Source organism: Dermacentor andersoni, chromosome 1 (assembly GCF_023375885.2).
Source record: "Dermacentor andersoni chromosome 1, qqDerAnde1_hic_scaffold, whole genome shotgun sequence".
NCBI lineage: Eukaryota > Metazoa > Arthropoda > Arachnida > Ixodida > Ixodidae > Dermacentor > Dermacentor andersoni.
The window spans coordinates 379,246,351-379,269,090 of record NC_092814.1 but is presented as its reverse complement, the minus strand read 5'-3'; the positions used below and the strand labels follow the sequence as shown (position 1 = coordinate 379,269,090).

The window sequence follows — 22,740 nt, the reverse complement described above, 5'->3', positions numbered from 1 at the left end:
GCGTTTTAATAATCACAGGTCACACGACATAAGGCTTCCTTCGTTGTAAGCTTTTACACATATTCTGATGATACTACCGAACTGTTAGTTTTATTTTTATTATTGTTTAAGGTGTGCGCAAGTGATCCGCAACATGTAACAGAAAGCCCAGCTATCAGGCATTAAACTATTTACACAAAATAAAACAATTCAGTTCATCTGTGCATGCATTTAAAGATGATGATGACTTAAGTGTATGGTGTAGGTCATTCTATATTTTTGACGCTGAAAACAACAATGACATTTTTCCACAGTTGGTGTTACATTAGGTAGTAGACTGAAGTTATGCGCAAACCAAGTGCAGTTGGTATTAGTGAGTAATCTGCAATCTATAAATTCGTAAGTAAGCTGTTTCTTGCGCAATTTAAAGAAGAGAATACTTAAACCGTATTTAAGCAATCAAGATACATGGAAAATAAAGTTAACTTCCAAATAGAGATATCATTACACTAACAAGAACAGTTGGTATTTGTACCAATAGCCTGGTTCTGTATGTGTTAAATAGACGAAAGGTGATAGTTATGTTTTTCACAAGCAAGCAAAGCCGTTGGTGGTATGACTATGCATAAACGCAAAGTATAAAAATACTAATGCGTGTACTGGAAAAAATGCTCGTGATTTAATCAGTGCTCTTATATCGAAATGCGTTTTTTATTTAACAAAAGGAGTATGTCTAGTTAACTTCATGTTTGGATCTAATCTTATGTCAAGGATTGACACATAGTCCGCTACAGGAATAAGGTGACTGTCGAGGGTTACTTGTGGTATGCATGGCAGCATTCCCTGTGTTGTTTGAAAAATCATGAACTGAGTTTTCACAGGGTTTAAAATTACGTTATTTCCCAATTTGATTGTTTAATTTAGGAAGTGAGGTTTTTAAAGATTTGTATATGAAAATAGTAGTATCATCAGCGTGTCGAAGACTATTAGAATGATTAAGGCAATCAAGCAAGTCGTTAATGTAAATACAAGGCTACAATTAGGTGTCCAAATTTTGAGCCCTGGGGTAGCTCTTCATTAATAACTTTAAACTCAATATAAGCGTCCCCTGCATATACTGCTTCTTCACGGTGAGGTAAGTTTTTAGAAAAGCTAAAGCGTGACTTGTTGTACCTACAAATTCTACTTTGGGAAATAAGAATGGTATGATTAACAGTGCCAGAACCTTTAGGAAAATCTAGAAATACTGAGCCCACAGATTTGCCGCTAGCAAGAGAACACCTCATCTATCGGTTAATGAAATTAAATCGATGTTGGTTGAACTGCCAGGACGGAAACTGAATTGGCAAGGTTTCAACAAATCAAATTTCGCTGGGTAGCTCTTATACGTTTAAGAAATAACCTTTCGATATTTATTAAGTATGCATCAATCATCTCACCTTATGGAGCGTGCATCACGAAAACAAGCAGACAAAGCGAGAATAGCAAATTCCTTTAGTCACCTTGCGCGAAGCCTCCCTCTTGATCTTCTCCTGCAATTCGAGCAGGTACATGCAGTGCCGGCAAATTTCGGACGGGGCCAGCACCTGTAGAAAACCTGGATGCATAATTGATAAACGCGGTAAATGCACGACGTCAGCCAAAGTTGCCATAAGGAATATGGAAGGCCTAGGGGCCTGTCTAGCAGGAACGCAAACCTGAGGATGGGAAGTGACAATGACAGTTTCTATTGGCCGGGTAATTAAATTGGCGCTTACGTTTTAGCTAATGTCAGATACTGAGTCTCTCTTTGTGTTCGACGGTCATTCCTTCGGCAAGCATTGGTTGCAGGAGTACAAGTTAGAGAATGTACAATACTTAGATAAATGAAAAAAAATCCATTTACATGCAGTCAGAATCAGCTTTGCTGCTCCCAAATGTAGAAGCGGTGCGAAGAATGAGCGTGAGGGAAAACAGAATAAACTTGAAATACACAGTAGTCGCCATTCCCAGGTTTTATCACACGTGCGTGAGTGTGTGTGCGTGCATGTACACCCGTGAGCAAAAGTATACGGACCAGGGATCGCGCGATAAAAATCATTTCTTCTCCTGTCTGTTAAGGCAAGTTGAAATGAAAGATTGCAGTCCGAACTTGGCATTACAAATTTTCTTGTGCAGTCGGCAGTTTTCGCTTATACGTGTCAATTGCAAAGAAATTCTGTTTTATAGGCGACCCTGTGGTCCGTATACTTTTGCTCACGGGTGTACGTCTGTGCGTGTGTAGGCCGTGAAAATGAGCTAGCGTTGGGATTAAGTAAAATGGCGATTCCGCATCAAATAAACCTCGCAAAATGTTCCACGTTACATAGGCCTTGTCCCTAATCACATCTTCGCATGGTTGTTTCGGGTGGTTCGGATGGGAGTGCCTGTCGGCGCTCCCAGAAGATAAATTTGGTCGCTTTCAGGTCACGTTTCCCGGCCACGTGTCCCTTTCCCGTGGTTGCACTGACGAAGGGCGGCTCTCGGTCCGTTCTCGGCAACGGCGATTAAAATGGATGACGGCGCTGACCGCGTTACCGGAAGTTTTCCTCGACTTTCGCTTCCTTCCGTCTCACTGCCAGGAAAAGCAGCCGGCTATTCGGTTGGCGCAAGTTATCTCCCACTTGGATCCAGAGGACCTCCGCAATCGCTTCGCTCGAATTCGGAGAATTACAGCGACCATCCAAAGAATCCACTGGTGACCTGCGCATTCGATCTAATGCATTTAAACGATGATTTCGCGCGAACTCTTCCCTAATTTTTTAATGAAATTTAGCACCGAGAAGGATTTTTTTTACCTCTTCACAATAAAGCAGTTGGAATCATTGCTTGCCTGTTTTGCGCGAAAAAAAAAAAATATAAACATAATGCGCAGTATCCCATCACTGCGTGCAGATACGTGCGCAAGTCGGCTCTCCACCGGCAAGGAATGGCAAACTTCGACGGGCCGCTTTTGAGCGCTCCATTGCGCTCTCGCGGAGCGATTTACGTTCGGCTGGTCGAAATCTTGCGCTCGGAACGCTTTCGCCTGTTTAATTCAGAGCGCTCAGAGGCATCGGAGCACGACCCAGATCTGACAGAAACTTGATCACGTGGCCACGCCGACTGCTCTAAGAGCAGCTAGCACGTTCGGCTGGGGCAGACTTTCTGCGGAGCGCAGTAGGCGCCATTGGACTGCGTCATAAATGTACGGACAAGCCAGGCATACAACGGCGTTTTCATTCTATTAACGCGATATCAAAGTAGATGTTAGCCCACGGATGCAGCGCCGTCTACTTTTCGTATCAAGTTTCTTTTTCTCTTTTTCATATATAGCGCCATGTGTGAAGTTTTTCACATGTGGTGTTATGCATTGTTATATTTTGGTGTGTACAACGTAATTTCACGTGCCATCCGTGAGCCTTCCGCGCTAGAAAGGCACGTGATAGGCATGAAAGAAGAGGACACTGTGGAGCTGGTGTTAATAAGGAGGTTTGTTGCGGGTGGTCTTCGTACAATTAACCTGTGACCTACTGGCGGAGGTGCGAGGTACAAGCGCTGTGGCTCTGAAGCTTCCGATGGTGGTCCGCGTATCTTCGAGTCCACCCTCACAGCTAAAAAGAGCCGCCGCCTGCAAGGACTATCTCCACCAGTATGCCACTAGTGAAGTACACGAACAGGGTGCGAAACCAAATTCTTTACGAACAATAGTTAAAAAGTGTGCAAGCCCGTACCTTTCTAGTGCCGAAGGCTAACAGGTGGCATGTGGCAATACACTATATATATACAACGTACTCTACATATATGGCATAGGCATATAACATGCTCTACTTATTTAAGATCCACAAATATGTACTTAACATGCACTCTAACATAAGAGTCTAAATGACACAATGCTGAAAGAAACCATAAATTAAGACTTGGAAGAAAACAACAGTACAATTTAGCATACGAAGCAGAAGAAGGGCGGTAGAAATCAAGCAATCATACCAACAACACTTTCTCATAAAAACTTTGTATGGTGTTTGCACATCTGCTAACAGCGCCTAAGTATGACATTGTCGTCAATAATTTTCTAAAGCTACTAAAAAAATGCTTCTGATGGACGACGATGTGAAGTGCGCTAGCGAATGATGGAACTACACTTTTATTACGAAATGCCAGTGAAAACAAAACAGTCGTAAGTTATTCAACGTTGTTAGCGTAACAACGCTCACCAGTGTATACGCTTATTTCGTTCTTCTTTTGTTTTGTTTCAGGCTGAACAGAGCTTTTTCTATATCGCACGGAGCATGCATAGCGCATTCTTAGGCAGATTACCTGAAGAGGCGGCCATTACTTGTACGATAAATCAAAACGTCCAAGTAGCTAATAAAATAATTGGCAATTAGTGTTTATGAATGTTGACTTCAGAAAACATCTCGCGATTGCGAAATTGGAGCGCAGCAGTTGTTCAGGCATGATCATTTAATGGGATGCAGCACCTTTTCGAGATATCCTTTCCAAGAATCTGCTAAAAATGCAATAGCGCTTTATTTAGGATTGTGCCGAACTGCTTGAGTATCTCGAAAATGGTGCTAGTTTTACGATCTCCTAAGAAGACACGACTTCACAACTACTCCTATTCAGTTTCTCAATTACTACATGTGCCCTAAGGTAAGTTATTAAAAAAAATTGTGAATGTTTTTGTTCCCAACGAAAAACTAGTTCACTTAAATGATGCAGGGGGGGGGGCGATGATTTAACGGGCAAGATGAGGTAGTAGCCATTACTATGTTATCTCGACTGCACTATACCCACTTGTACAGTAAATAGTAAGAGGTTCGTAACTGTCTGTGAGAGATACTAGCTGCTGATGTTACGAACTCTTTGTTTGCAGTAGGAAACTTTTTACTACATCTTTGATTTGGGCGACTTGGTTCACAGATATTCAAACGGCATTGCGCGACTGGGACGCAGACCAGAAACACAAACCACAGCACAAGCGCTGACTAACAACTGGTTTTATTTGCACCGAAACCGTCCTGTTTATGCGCAAAGGCTTGTCATGTAACACCGCATTTAACACAGATATAGTCACACGTGTTCAACCAAAAAAAAAGCTACCGTAAACGATTAAGAACATGCTGCTAAATCCACAGAAACAGTAAGAAAAACATATGTTCATCGAAAACAGTTTAATATCGCCACTTGTATCAATGCTTAGGGCTAAGGCGAAGTCACTATGCAGAAAAAGTAATAATGAAAATAAGGAACATGCGCGCAGTACAAGGTATCTACACGCTTGGCTTGAGCAGGCATCTGTGACGAAAACGAAAAAAAAAAGCCTTTAAAAGGGGGCGAAACATTTAAGACCTAAACAAAACCTTCATGAAACTCGATCTCAGCGTCATTCACATCATCACCTTGCTATACACAGTTTTTTCAGTGCGTATAGCAAGGCTGGCGGGAGCACTGCGGTGGTCGCGATCCTGTAGTCATCCGGCATTCAATCATAGGTAAACAAACGTGCGTCCACTTATCCAATTATTTTTCTTGCTAACCTTTTATCAGCACCTTTGCAAGATATTTGTAACAGAACATTATCAACAGGCATTTTTTCAGTTAATATGAAAACAGCTAGGGTTGCGGTCTTGCACAAAGGTGGTCCTATCAATAATCTTAAAAATTATCGACCGATTTCGGTGTTACCCTTATTCTCAAAGATTTTAGAGCACATAATAAAAACAAGACTAACCAACTTTCTTGACGAACATGAATTGCTTGTCAAGGAACAATTCGGCTTTCGCGAAAAGAAATCTACAGAAACAGCTTTACTTAGTATCAAATAAAAATGAGCTAAGAATATTGATAGCAAGGAGTTCACCCCAGAAATTTTTTTCAGACTTGTGAAAAGCATCTGACTCGGTTAAGCATGATATACTGTTTGAAAAAATTATCACATTACGGCATTCGAGGGGTAGCTCTGCGATTAATACGCAGTTATTTAACAGACCGGCTACAGTATACGCCTCTTCACGGGTATAAACCTCAGCTACAGCCTTTGAAATTCGGTGTACCACAAGGTTCTATACTCGGTCCAGTATTTTTATTATCAACATAAATGATATCATGCCGGTACCACAAACTTCCTTTATAGTTTTGTATGCGGATGATACTAGCTTGTTTTTCTCTGGCAGCCGTTTAAAAGATTTAGAAAAGGCGGCGAACTAGTGGTTGGTCTCGCTTTCATACTGGCTTGAATGTAATCAGCTAGAATTAAACCTTAGTAAAACTGAATATATTTTATTCAAAGGCAGTAATAACCGCGAACATTACACCATTTCTGTTCGATTTAAAAATAATGACATAGAGCGTGTCCCGTTGTTTAAATTCTTAGGTGTACTTTTTCATGAAAACCTCAGTTGGACACCGCAAAGCAACAAAGTACAAGCCAGTATGTCTAGATCAATTTCTGTTTTACATAAACTTAGGTCTCTGGTACCAAACTGGTTAAAGCTCCAGTTATACTATTCACTAGTTCATTCTCATCTCCATTACTGTCTCTTAATCAGGGGTACGGCTTCAAGAAGGAACCTTGAAAGGTTAATAATTGTACAGAAAATCTGGAACCAACTGAACACACTGCGCCATTTTTTAACAAGCTTAAATTGCTTATTGTTAACCAACTTTACAGCCTTAAGCTCGCCTTGTATATTCGCTAGAAAATTGGAAATGAAGTGAGTTGTTATATGGCTCAGTGCTACCCTACCAATGTTCCCTATGATCTCCGACACGAGCGATTTAGAATACCGTTATTCAGAACCATTTACGGAAATCAAGCATTGTTCTATCTAATACCTAACCTTCTCCGCAACAATAGTTATATCCACGAACTTATTCAAAAATGTACTTCTACACAGAGTTTAAAGAAAAAAGTTACAATGTACTTGCTGTCTGGTACTGTGTCCTGAATAAGTTCATGAGTTATAAAATGAAAACTATTTTATTGTTCTATAACCTTTGTACTCTGCTGCATTTCCTAACAGTTATGCATTGCTAGGAATGGTTATGTTACATTTTGTATAACGCTTGCAGAATCTCGTACTCTGTAATGTGTTGGCAAGGTTATTGCTGTTGCATTATTCTGTGATCCTGTTACTCAAGTTAAGATGCCCAATCGGGATGTTACTTCTGTTCTTGAAAAATTTTTTTGTAGTCCTGTAATGTACAAAGCCATTGTTTTCCTTTTTTTTATTCTCACTGTTTCTGAGCAAATGTATGGGTAGAGCGACCTTACTAAGGCAGAGTTCATCTGCCTTTAGTTCTTTCAATCTAGGCAATGTATGTCTGAATAAACTGAAACTTAAACTCACCCTTGATGTCTACACTTCCGACATTTATTACCCAGACTGGATGTCCCTTGGGATTGCAGTCGAGGATGCCTCCCGGAAAGTGCTCGCGCATCACCTGCGGGGAATGACCTGTCAACACGCTTCTACAGTATTATGTCGACATGAGAGAATCGAGCGGCATAGTGGCGTTGTGCTCGTGGGTTCCTAACCTCAAGAACGCGAGTCGACAGTGGTTGACATAAAAGAAAGACAATGTAACTTCTTGATCGCATTATTCTAGCATGCAGTTTGTTGTTTAAGTTACACTAACTGCAAGATCAGTCCACATTTACCGATTGCGCTAACTCCATGGTCGGCCCATATTTTTCGTTGAGTAAAGAAACCTTTCCAGATGTGTGTTTAGGCGCGCGCCAGTTGAACAAGATAATTTGGGCTTAATTGCGGAACTTTTCGCGCTAATTGCGCAATATTACTCCACGCTAACTTGGTTAATCTTTTCCGTTGCAAGATCAATCCTGCGTGCGCTAAAGTGTCCGAAATCACCTTATCGTAAAGAAAGTGGTCAAAACGTGGCAGCGACATACATAGATTTCGCTAACACCAAATCGATCTCAAGTCGCCAAAGAAGACTTTATCTCCAAAAAAAGCACTTGCGCTAGGATTCTTCATAAGGGACGATGAAAGGTAATTGCGGTGTCAGACATATTATTAGTGAAGGCGGCCAGCCAATGGAAAACTAACTTTAAAAAACTGCTCCTGACTTCTGGCCGCGGATGTATAGAACTTTCCAATGTATACACCGCACACCAGCGCCTGCCACAGGCCAGCCGCCATAAAACGCCCTCTTAAAACGCCTTCCTGAACCACTTTTTATCGAAGTCGAAAATGCACTTGAAGATAATATCGACTATTTCCGAAATACTTGGCCGCAAAAAGTACTTCAATGCGTTTAATAGGAGCGGAGTTATTGGCGATCAAACATCCCGTTCGCGGTTCACATCCTGCCGGCTCGTCCGACGGATGGTAGCCACATCCGCATTTTGAAGCGCTATCGATAGCTTAATACCAATTTGTCTAACCAAGAACGGGCAGGATTGAGCGCGGTGGCTCGTAAGCGTGCTTGTAGTCTGACCTTAACTCTGCGTGGTTCGAGCGTAGTGGAATGTTCAAATTTAGTCGACATTAGCAAGAGCCGACGGCTACGACACCGATAAGCAGAGTAGCCAAAGCTCTAGTCCTACAAGGGTGACCGCAGCCGAGCGTGAGCAGACGATAGTCGACTTCATCTGGAAGTACGTAATAATTATTGAAATTCGAATGCAGATTTTCGCTTACTTCAGCGCGTTCGTTACAGTGCGTGAATAAGTATACGCAGTAACAGTAGGAAAAAACACAATGATCCAAACGCCCTTCTTGACTAACGTCAGCTATTAGCCAACAGCAGCCGCGCATGGGAATCTGCTATATTACGAAATAAAGCGTCCGGAAAAGAGTGAGGAGCGGGCTTCTGTTGACGAGAGAGCGTTTGTGAAAAATTGACTTCGTGCTCCGCTTGCGACATCCACGCACCTCGCACGACTGCAAAATTTGGCTGAGATGTTCCCAGAGCGTATGCGATCCGCGGGCTGTGTTTTTCACCGAATCCGAGGCGTGGTTCGGGACCCCTTTAATGGAGAGCAAGCAGGTATGAGCCGCGGCCCGCCATCTCCAGCAACATTTCTCGCAGAGGCCAAGAATTGCCTAATTGATACTATTTACTTAAAATGGTGAAAAGCAGATTGATGACATGCTCTGTCTTGAACTTCAAGAACTGCGAGAGAGACTTGAATGTGTGGGGTTAGACGGTGTGCGAGCTTCGTCTGCCTTAGCTGCCCGACTGTTCCTCATGCACACCTGTTGGCGAGGCCAACAATTTCTACTGCCGGCGCTGGATAGCCAGTGGCCGGCCATGACCAGCAACCCATTGCCGACAGTGACTGCCAGGCTAAAACAACCTGCAGCGAAAACAAAACGTTACCACCATTGTTGATACAATATATAACAGAATGATGAACTTCGATAAGCATGCAAGTCAGCGTACGCCCTCCATACGCAACCGCGCCTGACATAGTACACATGTCCCAACAATCATGCGCCAAGATTTAAAAATATGCAAACGCCACGTAGCTGGACAGCACAAAGATAATGTTATTTGCCGGGGCTTGGAGATACTCAAGTAAATATTGCAGTCAGCCTAATTACATAATTAGTCTTATTAAGTAATCAACTTATCAGATATAATAGATGAAAAGTGTCAATGAGAAAATTGTACAGAAACCTAAAAAACTCCCGATACAACTTTCTGTTGCTCAGTACGCGCTACATAAAAGTGTTTTTGCGAGTGTGAATTAAGCCCGCAAATACACGAAAAGTGCCTGGAGCGGCCAGTTCTGCGGCAATTTTGTGTGTATTCGCGGGCTGGAGACCCTGGCTAAAATGATCGAACTTAGGCCACAACTTTAACGATGCCCTATTTTTTTTTTGTCTTCTCGTGATCATGAATGTTGAGGGAATGAGGTACTGAATGATTTCTACCAGTTCAAAATTTTACGTTTCTCCAAAATAATTCTGGATTCTATTTCAAACGTCGCTCATCCTGGGTGCAGCCTTGGCATTGTTCACCCACACGAAGCAGCTTTAAGTAGCGAAGGCGGAAACCAAATTATGCCTAATGAACCTGTTGTTGAAAAAGAAAAGTATGAGTGATAATAGAGCGGTCGTTCTGTTCCCTGTAGTGAGGGCGAAATATTTTGTATAATGCGCAGACTTGGGTGATCGTATAAGTTGTAGAGCAGGTTCATGTGAGTCTTCCAGTTCGTGACTATCTCTTCTATTTCGGAGCTGGCAGGCATTGCATAAAGGTACGCATAGATAGCGATTATTTAAATTGCTTCGGCGCATCTTGATTGCCCCTACGCATGTTCTACAACAGAAGTCACACTTTGTACAAGAACTGAGTACTCTTTTTTGTCGCTTCAGTGATCAAAGAAAGCCAGATAACTTGTGGAAACCTGTTTATCGTGCGTTGGCTTTCGTCGTCATAAATGTTACTTTCTCAGGAGTGCTTGGTAGCGAAGATCTTCAGAAGCCACTTACTATAATAAGCATATCACTGTTTTAAGCTGGTTTAAGTGCATATTCATATACTACGGCCGGGAGGCATCACACATGGACGATACCAACGCCCATACATTCTTTATTGTAAGCGTAAGTAACGCCCTGCCTCATTGCACATTTGTTTTTGTTTTTTCTATAGTTCGAACTGAGAAGCTTGTATAAACAGCAACTCTTCCCCGCACTGATTACAGAAACAGTCAGCTTCCTCTTAGATATCGTTGTCGAAGACGGTTGTTAACACGTGTTATCCTTCACGCCAGCAAGCTTCGAACAAGAGTCCGAACGGCACCGTAACCTCAACGAGTAGCAGTGCCGTTGGAAGTGTTTTCTGAAGGCCATCGAATGCCGTCCTATTGACCACCAGCCTATTAGTATGCTAACCCTCATTACGTCATGCCACATGAGGTGCTTCCACCCGTCTTTGAAAGGTATGGGAACCGTGAAGAGTTTGTTCTATGGAGACAACAAGCCGTCAAACTGGATCTGTGTTGTTAGAGGGCACTCGTTAGTACAGATATCACTTATTCATTAGGGCATAGAGTCTATTGCCATGGCGCATTGTGGTACAAAGTGAAGTGTGAGGTGAAGCACGGATATCTACGAACTCACCTTGGGCACCTGATAGTCGGTAAGCAGGCTGTCCACGTCACACTGCTGGCGCCATCGCAGGTGCTGTTTGGAAAGCGAAACATGAGGCAGGGACTGCGTGTCCGCCAGGGCGCACTTGACTGACTCACCTGACGAAACATGTGCTCCGCCCGGGCGGTGTCGAACTCTCGTGCTGCGCATACGCAATACGTCACATAAACTACGGCACACAGTGGTCTGCGCGCCTAACAGTGAATTTGCTCCTTCGAACGAAAGTATCTTTAAGCGCTCAACAAATCTCGCCTATAGGCTTGTGATAACATCAGAGGTTGAGGCCAAGACGCGCGCTATAGATAGCCTTCGCTCCGTGAGCCCTTTTCGTACACTTAAAGGTGCACCTGTTCAGTGTGTCTGATCCAATTTTCCATAGTAGTATAACATTTATTCAATTACCGTTTAAGTAAGCAGCTCGCCTGGAAATCGTTACGACTCTGAGGGTTCCTTCAAGGAGATCAAGCTCGCCTCGACAAAGTCGTTTCGACTGCCCAAGGATATTGCTGCCGAAAGTTTTCTCAAAGAGAGAATTTCGAATTGCGTGTTGTCAATCTATTTACTTTGGTGTTTATTGACTTTTTGGAACGCAAAGAAGGAAGAATATCAATGGGACCGGTTTCAAACCTCAGTAAGTATCAGTCTAGCTGAAGTAACAAGGGTAAAAAAAAAGAAACAAGCCCCGATGTTTTTTTGTCGTCAGAAAGTGCAGAATTGCGACTCTTTCTCAGATAAATCAAATCAAGGTGCTGCTTCGCTATTGCGTTTGGTTTCAACTTTCCTTCAGCTTTACCTGCAGTCGCAGAAGACGCTGAGGAAACTGTTGTTACAATTCTTGCACAACATACATTACAGCATCATTTTTTTCTTCATGAACTTCTTATTGTAAAAACCTACTAAATTTACTCGAATTTTTTTTGTAGAAATCAAGCATTTTCTATAGCAGACATTTTTTGAAGGAGCAGACAAAGCAATCCAATCACTAATAAAACAAATTACAATAATTACTTTAATAGTTATAAAATTTACAGACACGTTAATGTTAAGAAGTTGACAAGAATCGTCAAGAACGTTTAGGTGCGCGTTTCTGCATTCCAAAGTGGCCATGTGGACCGAAATAACTGGCGTCAAACTACTCGTTCAATTTACTTGATTATGCCTGGTGCAACTCCTTTGGACGTATTCTCGGACCATAACTTTCTGCCCTACTATCGCCTTCGCGTGACGTAGCGCTCAACCAGCGAACTGGCTCATCCAGTTATGCTCAACCAGCCAACAGGCGCGCCCTGAAAGGGATATCTCCGAAAGTGACCTTCCGAGAATACTTCCCCAGTTTGACGTATTATGGCGGCGTAAAAAGAAGCTAGGACACGTCACGCTAGAACGCGGAAGGTCTCGCCTCTGCTGCTGAAGTGGCTACGCGTTGAATCGGTGGCTGAGCAAAGCGCCAATCGGTTTGTGCGAAGAAGTCAGCGCGACGGCAGCTTTATTTTACGCGAACTTCGACGTCGCAGAACGGTTGCACCTTGAGTCGCAGCTTCCCGGAGCCAGTTATTTCCGTCTACATGACCATTTTAAAACGTAGAAACACGTAACTAGGCTGACATTAAGATTTACTCTAACTTTCCGATATGAACAAGTGCCGTAAAGAAATATTGTAATTAGTTTAAATATTGACTGCATCGCTTTTCTTTTTCTTGCAAGTGACGTCCACCAGGCATACGGTTTATCAGTAGTTACGTGATGCGACAAAATTTTCGTAGGCTTTCTTCATTAAAAAAATAACGTGTTCGAAGTAAAAAAAAACGCACTAGATAAATGGATTAAGTACGGAGCCGTAGTAGCTTATGTCGATGAATGTGCGCATTGTGTACGTACGTCGTGTCTCTCTTTTTCTCTCATTCTTGTCACCCTTTCTTGTCTCGTTCCAGACGTATGGCAGCAAACCGGAATTTTCGTTCCGATTAACCCTTTTAAAGACAAAGTCTTTCTGAGTGATTTCCCACCACTTCTCCGTATCGCGTACATTTATAGCCTCTCATCGTTTACATGTAAATATACATCGTAAATATACATCGTGCCATCGTGTTCTCGCACGTGGTGGTCGTGGCAGTACATGTCGGCGCGTGGTTTCTGCAGGGAAGCACCGCGACCCTGACATCGCGCAAACATGCTTTCGCGTCTTAATGGTCGCCAGCCGAGGAGCTCCAGGCTAATCGCACTGAAGCAAGGACACACGTGCCAAGACCGCTCTGTTGTTCTCGATGTAGAAACAACCTTCTGCTGCCTGTGTAGCGTGTGCTCAACGCATTGCGGGAGCCTAAGGCGACAACGTCTGCAAATATATGCAGTTCAAAACCAGGCGCACATCGGCGTACCTCATATCAGAACGTAGTTTTGACGTGGTAAATCGCGAAAATATTTAAATTACTGAACCCGCCATCATAGCTCAATATTTGGGCTGATTCCGAAGATAGTGCAGTAGAAAGCGAATTCGACTCCGACGCTACTCCTAAACCATTCACCCGAGGAGTGACGCGTTAAAAGTGCGGTAAGCAGTTACTCCGCCGGTAGCTCACGCACAGCTCGCTCTGGAAGACTTTGTCATTCGTCGACTTCAACTGGAGGTTGATTCTCACGCCAACTTTTTTATTCTTTCTTTCGTCTCTCTGATACTGAGTGCTCAAGGTCAGATCCAAGTTACGTACAGGCCTAAGGTGTGCCGAAATCACCGGAGAAATCACGCCACACGACAGATTATTAGATAACATTTATTAGGAATAGGACGCTGTGACTATTTTTTGTGTGAAACGCTGCATCCATAGAGCGCGCGGGCGTTTTCTATGCGGAAAAGGGTAGCTTCACTGTTTAACGGCGTGATGGAATAGCCGGTTCTCGTCAACCGGCTACGTCAACCTTCGTCAACCGACAACTACAGCATACTGCATCGATACATCTGTCGTACAGGTTCTCTTTACTGAATCCCTGATGGAGACATGCCTTGACAAGCCTTTTTAAAACAATGAGTAAAAGCGTCCGCATGTGCGATAGGTGGTTTAGCTTTCCTTTTCTGATTGAAAATAAGAGAAAGAATGGGGCGACTTGAGCAAGATTTGACATTGTTTCTCCGGCGGATTTCAAACCGACTTGCACAATGAAGAAAGCTGAAACTAACGTGACTTGAGGACTCTCAATAGAAGTCTACAGAACGAAGGGCAAGCCCCGTCTAAAGCGAAGGCACGCCTTTACTTTGCACGCGTTTCAATTAGGCATACGCTGTGAAATTAAAAAAAAACAAAAAAAAACGAGGAAAGTTTCGCAATTTTTGTTCCGTACATTCCTTTCTCTCTTCTGTTTTCTGTTTCTAAGATTCTGTGAAGCTTCACATACAGTTTCTGTTAATGACTCTTCCCGTCACTTTACAAAAAAAAAGTTACTCTTGTAGGAGTGACATACCACTCACGACTGCACTAATCGAGCAGTACGACAGCGTCAAGTGCAACGATGCCGTTGCAGCGGATAAAACAAGCAGCGACAATCAGGTTACATACAGCACATGGGAAATGATAGAACAATTGGTGACTTGACGCCTGGCATTACGCTACGCATCCAAGCATCAACTTTAACAGTATACACTGTGCAGCCATTCTCTGAGTGGTGGGGCTGGCCTGTCCAGCAGATGTAGAAATTGAGGCTAACCGGATCAAGTACATGACATCTGTCTGCCTTCACTTACGCCGGTAGTGAAACTGCCTACAAATTTGAATCGTGGATAATAAAAAAATGAATAAAATATATTTCGTTCTCAGAATACACGGAGCATCTTTCCCTTTACTCTATTAGGACAAATTCTGTTAAGATCAAGAAAAAAACTATCATTCAACATATACAGGAAAAAAAGAAAGATATTGTAAACCAAACGATGCATGAAGTTTCGGCTCAAAACTGTAATCAAATAAAATAAAATGAAAGTCCTGTTTTCCGTTGTGGTATTTTTCAGTTATTTTTTTTTACAGGGTAAAATAAGGATTGACAGCACGGTAGTGCTCACCTCGCAACCATCGCAGCAAGTAGGCGTCGGTGTCCTCCGGGCGCCGGACATCCGCCACCGCCGTGCGAAACTGCGGCAAGTTGTTGTCCAGCATTTTTTGGTGTCTGCAGTGTGTCTGCTTCTCGAGTGCTGGATAATTGCGCTAGTGGCATGTTGCCGAATTATTTCGAACAACTACCAGTGCAACTGCACTACAGACTTCAGCGACGCACTGCCGTTGAATGCGACAGAGGATTAGGCGGTGATTGCCCTCACAATAGGATGCAGGTGGCAAGTACAAGGCAGTGATAATTGCAACTTGCTGGCGCGACGAGTTCACCCTGCAGTGTCCGTCAAATGGCGATAATGTTAGTGTGCCAACTAGCAGCATTTCGCGTTCGTTTTTTTTTTGTTGTTGTTACGGCTGTGCTTACCGGCCAGAATCCTGGGGCTTCCACGCCAAATGCCGGCGCACCGTCCCGCGCGTCAAATTTCCTAATCGCACCCAGAACGAATATTTGAGGAAGACGACTGTTTAATATCAATTGAACGCCGAATAATTTATCGTTCCTAAACAAAGCAAAACGAAATGTTTGCATGAATTACGCGCGGTAAGAAAGAAAGGAAGAAGCTTATTTGCATCATTCGACGCATGGATGGAATATGCCATTCATAACTGGGTGTTCATACGGTCAACCGAAGAACTCGTGCAAGGGAAACAATTGCTTTCATTTACCTGGTGCAGCGCCGCATTGAAGCAGTGAAACGACCCAAGAGCAGCTCACCGGAGTGTTCACCTCACCAGTGCACGTAGAGTTGTGTTGGTAGATGGAGATTAGTGCAATAATACAGCATTACGCATTATCTTATACTGATGAAAACACGGCGGGACTGAGCAATAGCTCTTTTTGTGGCCTAAATTGAGACCAGAATTGGCACTTTTGTAAAAAGCGATGCATTCCTAAGGAAGGACTGCAAAAGACTGAGCAGTCAGCAATATCGCGGCTTTCGCTCAGGGAGTCGCGCCTCGGCGCTCCCCCACAACCTGGGATCTCCTGCAGAGTCATTGGGAACAATGCCTTCTTGCACAGGATTTTCTGCCTCGAGATTCCAAGAAAGGGTTGTCATTCCGTGTATTCGAACAGAGACGAGCTTTTTTTATAATCTGGAACAATGAATTCGCAAATCGAATATGAATTGAATAGCCATGACTATTCGATTGGTATCCGATAGTTGGAATACTAATACGCCGTGTCATACATTTTTCGCTTACATTTTGGAAATTAGGAGACATTCTGAACTGAATGGCATGCGGTGTGCTAGAAGTGCAGGATGTGTGCCTTTGCGTTCCCTGTGCAAGGAAACGCGCACAAAGTTGAAGCATCTGCTCGTTACTTCGGCAACGTGTGTTCGCTTTCTTTCGAAGCGAGGCGCCAGGTGCCGCCCCACAGCAGCTGAACAGCAATGCCTTGAGGCAATTTTAGAACGATCGGGCATGGCAACGAATTGGGGTAGGATGGGGCTTTGGTATGGTCCCGCCATAGACTGCCGGATTTGATACGCGCTGACGATGACTAACACTATAGGGTAATAAGCAGACCTGTTTATTTAGACACACGCGAAATTTACCAGAGCGTGTTTCGTCAAGACTGAGGCTCTAATCTTCGTGTTTTGGTTTTCCGTGGTAACGACCCGTCTTGAACAGCAGCAATTAACACACGGACAAACAAAAGAACACGGGACAGCAGCACATGTCCTTTGTTCTCTGTATGTCCCTGCCTTAAGTGGCGTCTTAAGGATGTGTTTGGGGTGCTCGAGGAAGTAACGCACACAACACTGTTATTTTAGCGGTCACAACCGCGCGAAGTCATCAGACACTGGATCCGGGGAAACACGGGGGTGAGATAAATCGTTACTTTTCATTGAAATGCAGGAACATTAAGGAAACGGGAAAGTGAGGGAAAAGACAACTTGCCGCAGGATGGAGCCGAACTCACATCTTCAGCATTACACGTGCGATTACACGTTATACGAAATATGTGTTCGCTATTTCCAAGGCAACCTCGCGCTTTTTCTTTAAAGCCATGCAACTAGCCTTGATAAGTTTGACATCGAAAAACCCAGACAATCCTAGAATACGATCTTTCCGCGACACTTGAGCAACAGAGGAGTGCAAAGTGAGAAATCTAGTTGTTTTACCGTTTAAGGTAAAGAAGCAGGTCTCTGGACTTTATGCGAACGTTCCAGGGTATAGTGCACTGGCTGTGGTATACAGCTACTAAGAAAACGGTCCCGCTTTTAAAACTCGACCTCGGTGGCCGCGTTATGGCGTGTCGACATGCAAGAACGTGGGCGAATTCGAAAAGCTTTCCTTTCGTAAGTTCTCTTTGCTACTGGCCGGTCGCCTTCGCTAATGATATGTCCACCACTGGCTCAAGTTTAACCACAATATGATTATAAGGCATGCCTGAAGTTTTTTTTTAAGAACAATTCTAGCATAATACATTTTTGCGAAACGGGCCGAGGTGGCCAGATAGAACTGCAGCCTTCCACTATGGTACACAGCTGCTCAAAGACTTAACTCGAAGAATGATGGCACATTTCTAGAGGAGAAATTTTAGCAAAAGTAGGCTGCAACGAGCAAGCATCGAGCGCTTCGGAAGGAAGGTCCATTTTTCTAATGCGCCTTTTAAGTCCCGTGAAGAAGGCATTTCCAGCATTTTCCGAAGGTGAAGCAGAAAGGTGCATCAGGAGCGTTCGTGTTAAGTGCGACGCAAGCTGTGCGTCATAGCACCGACGCTGTTTTGGTACGTTACACCTTATCAATATCAATTGATGACGTCCGTCTCTACTGGCCATACCAAAGGCTGCTCATACCAACAATAGCTGCCTTATCTCGACTGCTGCGTGTCGGCTGAGACGACGCCTTGACAGCGGATAACGCCGGCGCGCGTATTGCTGCAGACGTACGGAGGTCAAGACACTTGTCTACAGAACGCGCGGGTCACCCGCTCCGGTTTGCGCTGGCGGAATTTAGCGACGACACGTGATGCGAACCCGGCTAGATGTCAACGTGCGCGGCTATGTTTACGAAATGTCTTTTCTCGCACTGCTGGTTGCCTCATACTCTGGCTTTGACCGTCAGGAGCGCGTTGTATATACAAGTGGCTTGACCTCTGTACACGGTATCCAGATGCCGTGGATGGCTTCCTTGATAGCAAACTCCAGCGCCTGCACTGACTCACATCCACGCTGACCGCCGACAGCATGTGCGATCCAGCGCCGCTCACCAGTGTCTCGACTGATAACTGGCTACTTGCACCAACAACGGCTGCCTCATGTCATTATTTAAAAACTTTTTGTGCGCAAACAAACAGGGACAAAGAAGAGGAGCACACAAGGACGAGCGCTTTCTAACAACTGGTTTTATTTTCGAAGAACTTCCTGCTTAAATACCCACAGATCTGCGCTATCTAGTCAAGATGGCGCAGATCTAGCTGGATCGCGCAAGTCTAGCCGGTAGATAATAAGCTACAGTTTATTGATGTGAAGTTGGAATTTCTACCGGAACATGTGTGTTGGTCATTCTCACCCCGAGCTGGAAAACCGCTAATGAACTATGCCTCAAACCATCCCAGGCTTGTGAAGAATTGGATAGTCATTTCATGTTTCCGGTCAGCGTTGATGAAGTCATGTCACCACACTGTAAACTTTGCATTCCTTGAGCAAGTTGATAGGTCGAGAAAGGCTGGGTACCCACTCGCTGTGATGCTGGCGTCATGCGATAGACTAATGAAAAAACTTAAACAGAATAAAGAACAATGCACAAAGAATCAAAGGCAGAAGGATTTGGCTTCCAAGGTTACACTGATTCCGTATGTTCACGGCCTTAGACTTAAAAAGGTGGCTGGTAGTTGCGAAGTAAAAGTGGTGTTTCCGGCAAAAAACAAAATAGGTAGTGTGTGTTCTAAGGATAAAAATAAGCTCGGAAGAAAGGATGATGCAAAGAATGAATGTAGCGTTAGACATCCGCGTAAGAACCAATTTGTTGATTGCGTGAAAAACGTTGTTTATCAGATTCCTATGACGTGTGGCCATGTATACGTAGGGCACACTTCGAGATGCATCAACACGAGACTAAGAGAACGCTTATATAGTCTGAAAGGTCGCCCTGGTACGCATTTGGCTATGCATTGTCAAAAACACGATTGCTCACCGTGTTTTAGTAGCCCCGAAATTTTGTATAGGCATAGGAATCAAACCGCGAGAGAAATTGTGGAAGTGCACTGGATTGAAAAACAAAAGAAAAAATGCATCAGCCATCCTTCTGTTTCATTGCTGGATAAAGAAAATTCGCTGTTGTCATCACATCTTTAACGTATTTTCATCGTAAGTGCTTGTTACATGCGCCTTGATGTTTTTATGTTGACCGGGTGGCTTTGGTCCACGGCATTTTATCTCAAGTATTATATGGGCTATAGGCGTGCTCTGCTTGACTAGATCGCGCAGATCTGTGGGTATATATTTAAGCAGCAAGTTCTTAGAAAATAAAACCAGTTGTTAGAAAGCGCTCTTCCTTGTCTTGCTTCTCTTCTTTGTCCCTGTTTGTTTGCGCGCAAACAGTTTTTAAATAATGAATATGTTCCAACTGGACCGACTCGCAGTTATGCCTTATCTCGTCTGCTAAGCGTCTCGTCGGGCTGCCCGGACGTTTCATCTGCAGTCAGTAAACTCGGCGCCTACAGACTAATCAGCCTAGATGAAGTAGGCAATACTCCCGCAACCACACTTAAGAAGTTCTTCAACTAGCTCAATATGCCAAAGGTGAAGGCCATGAGCAGACTCATAGCGCCTCGCCCTACGCCTTCTACCCCTTATCATAATACACCGCCACGCTTAATCATTTGAATGATTAATTATTCGACTGAATAATTAAGCAGTCAGTGAATATATAAATAATTTTAGATATTTTTGGCATCCTTTGTTCAAATTAATATTTTTGTGCCTGCCATTAGACGTTCGCTCGCATGAAAATAAAGGCCAAAAAAGCATGTCGCTATGAGCTAACTGATCTTCAACCATAGCTTACTGTACATCGGTCATGACAAGATGTGTACTTTACTTTGTGTACGTTGCACGAAAAATGTGTATTTGACAGCCACAGAGATATAGGCACTCAGAGTGCACGGCTGCCGGAGGTTCAAATGGCGCTTCACGAAATTAACAAAGCAGTAGTCAAGTTACGCCTCCTTCGCAGAAATCGTAAGACTATATCGCACCGTTTTCGACATACTTCTCCCCAGGTTTGCTTAAAAATGCCATGACAAAGTAGTTATGTTCGCCCACAACTGCTAAAGGTGCGCTTCCTGTTTTTTTTTTTTTTTTGAAATTTGAAGTTTATTTTTTTCTTCATTGCAGAAAGAGGAAAGAAGAGCTGAGCAAGAACAAGAGGAGCAAGAGCCCCCTGTTAGGCCATATGGCCTGACAGGGGCTCTTGCTCCTCTTGCTCTTGCTCAACTGTTAACTGGACCGTCAATACACTTTACAGCGCATACAGATATCTAGAAAGTGGCGCTGCACCTGGAATGTCTGCTAGGCAGAAATGACAACTTTTCGGCTTGAATTCCGCACTTCTACCATGTGCACCAACCTGAATAATTAGGAAAAGTTAATTACTGCATCTTGTTATTTAGCTGCCTGGACATTAGGACGTTTCGCGCCGGCATGCAATTTCCGCCTCTACCAGAACCCTACCTTTAAAGACGGAAGTCTCACAGCCGAATAAAAAAGTAAAATATTCAATTCTATGAAAACCTGGTATAATAAGATATAGGTGTGTGCGTATATATGCCGTTATATATAAAAATTTCCTACAGATGTAGCGCTGCAGGAGGCGTTTTTCGTGGCTTCGCCGTCTCTTCCCTGCTGCACTAGAATTGCAAACATGTCGAAGGCGTCGCCCGAGAACCTGCCGGCTGCATCGCTGGTGCTCGTTCTGTTCTCTCAGGGGCAAAACTACCGCGGGCCATAAATGGCGCTTCACTTCGCCGAACAATGGTATGATGGACACACACAGCTTACCTGCTCCAGAGCACTGCGCTGGCGTTTATCGAGGTCCTGCAGGTAACCGCTCATGACGCGCGGCTGAGGGTCGGATCAGCACGTCCAGTCGATAATCGTGGCGCGCGGCGTCTGTCTCTCGCACGAGGTTTTGGTTTCACGCGGAAAATGGCGCCACAGCGCACCCTCCTCTCCCACGCCGGGAGCACCAACGCTCGCTGTGAGAGGGAAGGAAGGAAGGCGGCGGGACGCGTGCCTGACCGGTGTACGCTTGGTGTCGTTCAATGGCGTACGCCGTGATGATAATTGCCTCTCAATGTCTACACGCACGCACTCCAAGCGGCGCCTGCTGCGTGGGCAGAATGCTGTTTCCACTTTCCTCCTCTAATGTTGTGCAATACTGAGTGAAAGTTGGTAAAAAAAAAACCGGGGGCAGTGTTCATGAGGAAGTAGTAGGCAAAAAAAAAAAAACGATATTCTCGCTGAGCGTCCCCCTCACCTCTGCTCCCCTCAGGCGACAGGGACTTGTTGTTCTCGAGAGTCGCTGAGACGTGACGCTAAGCGACAGACTGCAGTTGCGCAAGCCGGTGGGGAAGAGCAAACTGTTTAAGCAGGCGAGCACCAAGCACTTTATTATTAGCGTACCATTCCAATGGCTCCTTATCCTTCTTATCCATCAGCACTGTCATCACAATTCTGAAGTTGATTTTCTTCTTTCATAATTCTGCAGGTCTCCAATTATCATTAGCTGCACAATTTTGAATGGGACCGGATGCTATTACAAGCTGCATTGAGAAGCATGTTTGGCATAAACCCGCCGTGGTTGCTTAGTGGCTACGGCGTTGCGATGCTAAGCATGAGGTTGCAGGATGAATTCACGGCCAGGGCCGCCGCATTGTGATGCGGGCAAATTGCAAAAACACCCTTGTACTTAGATTTAGGTGCACATTAAAGAACTGCAGGTGGTCAAAATTAATCCGCAGTCCCGCACTACGGCGTGCCTCGTAATCAGATCGTGTTTTTGGCACGTGAAAACCCATAAATTAAAAGAAATGTTTGGCAGAGGGGTAACTAAGGACGATTTGCGGCGGCAGATGCTTCACGCGTTCATAATTTTAGCGTACTCAAAAAATGCTTTGTTAAGACGGAAAATGATACGTTCTCAAATCGTAGGAGAATGCAGTGAAGGCCGCCTGTGCGTCAGGGCCGCCACTAGTCGAGTACTACAAACAATCGACAAATTTGTAATGCGCCCAACTCTACCAAGCACCGATGTTCTACGTGACCTAATTTTGACGTGGTGTAACACAACAATTTATGTTATTTTTTCAATTTCAATTGCACTTTATTTCGAACATTGTCCAGTAGCCTAGGTCTAAAGGCAGAATAACTGCGCGACGTGATCCCGAGCACCTGTCATCACACATGTTGCAAGACAAGGAGTAGTAAAAAATACATACGTCAGCAGCAACATACTCTGCAATGGCGCAGCTACAAGGACATATTCGTTTATTTATTTGCCAAATTTCCACAGCACCTTCAATG

At 44.1% G+C, this 22,740-nt stretch overlaps 1 protein-coding gene across 2 annotated transcripts in view; it reads right to left on the bottom strand.

The window, feature by feature from the left end:
• The window catches only part of LOC126518735 (SEC14-like protein 2), a 71,591-nt gene extending 49,662 nt beyond the window's left edge, over window positions 1-21,929 (bottom strand). The window contains exons 1-6 of one of the 2 annotated variants that reach the window (XM_050168503.3): window positions 21,217-21,929; window positions 15,157-15,226; window positions 11,204-11,247; window positions 11,076-11,138; window positions 7,332-7,425; window positions 1,482-1,576 (exon numbers count right to left, since the gene is read on the bottom strand). In XM_050168503.3, coding sequence (XP_050024460.2) covers window positions 1,482-1,576; window positions 7,332-7,425; window positions 11,076-11,138; window positions 11,204-11,247; window positions 15,157-15,226; window positions 21,217-21,270 — 420 coding nt within the window. In that variant the 5' untranslated portion in view covers window positions 21,271-21,929. The remainder of the gene's footprint in view (window positions 1-1,481; window positions 1,577-7,331; window positions 7,426-11,075; window positions 11,139-11,203; window positions 11,248-15,156; window positions 15,227-21,216) is intronic. The other variant, XM_050168504.3, reaches the window with a different exon arrangement.
• Between the last annotated feature and the right edge of the window lie 811 nt (window positions 21,930-22,740).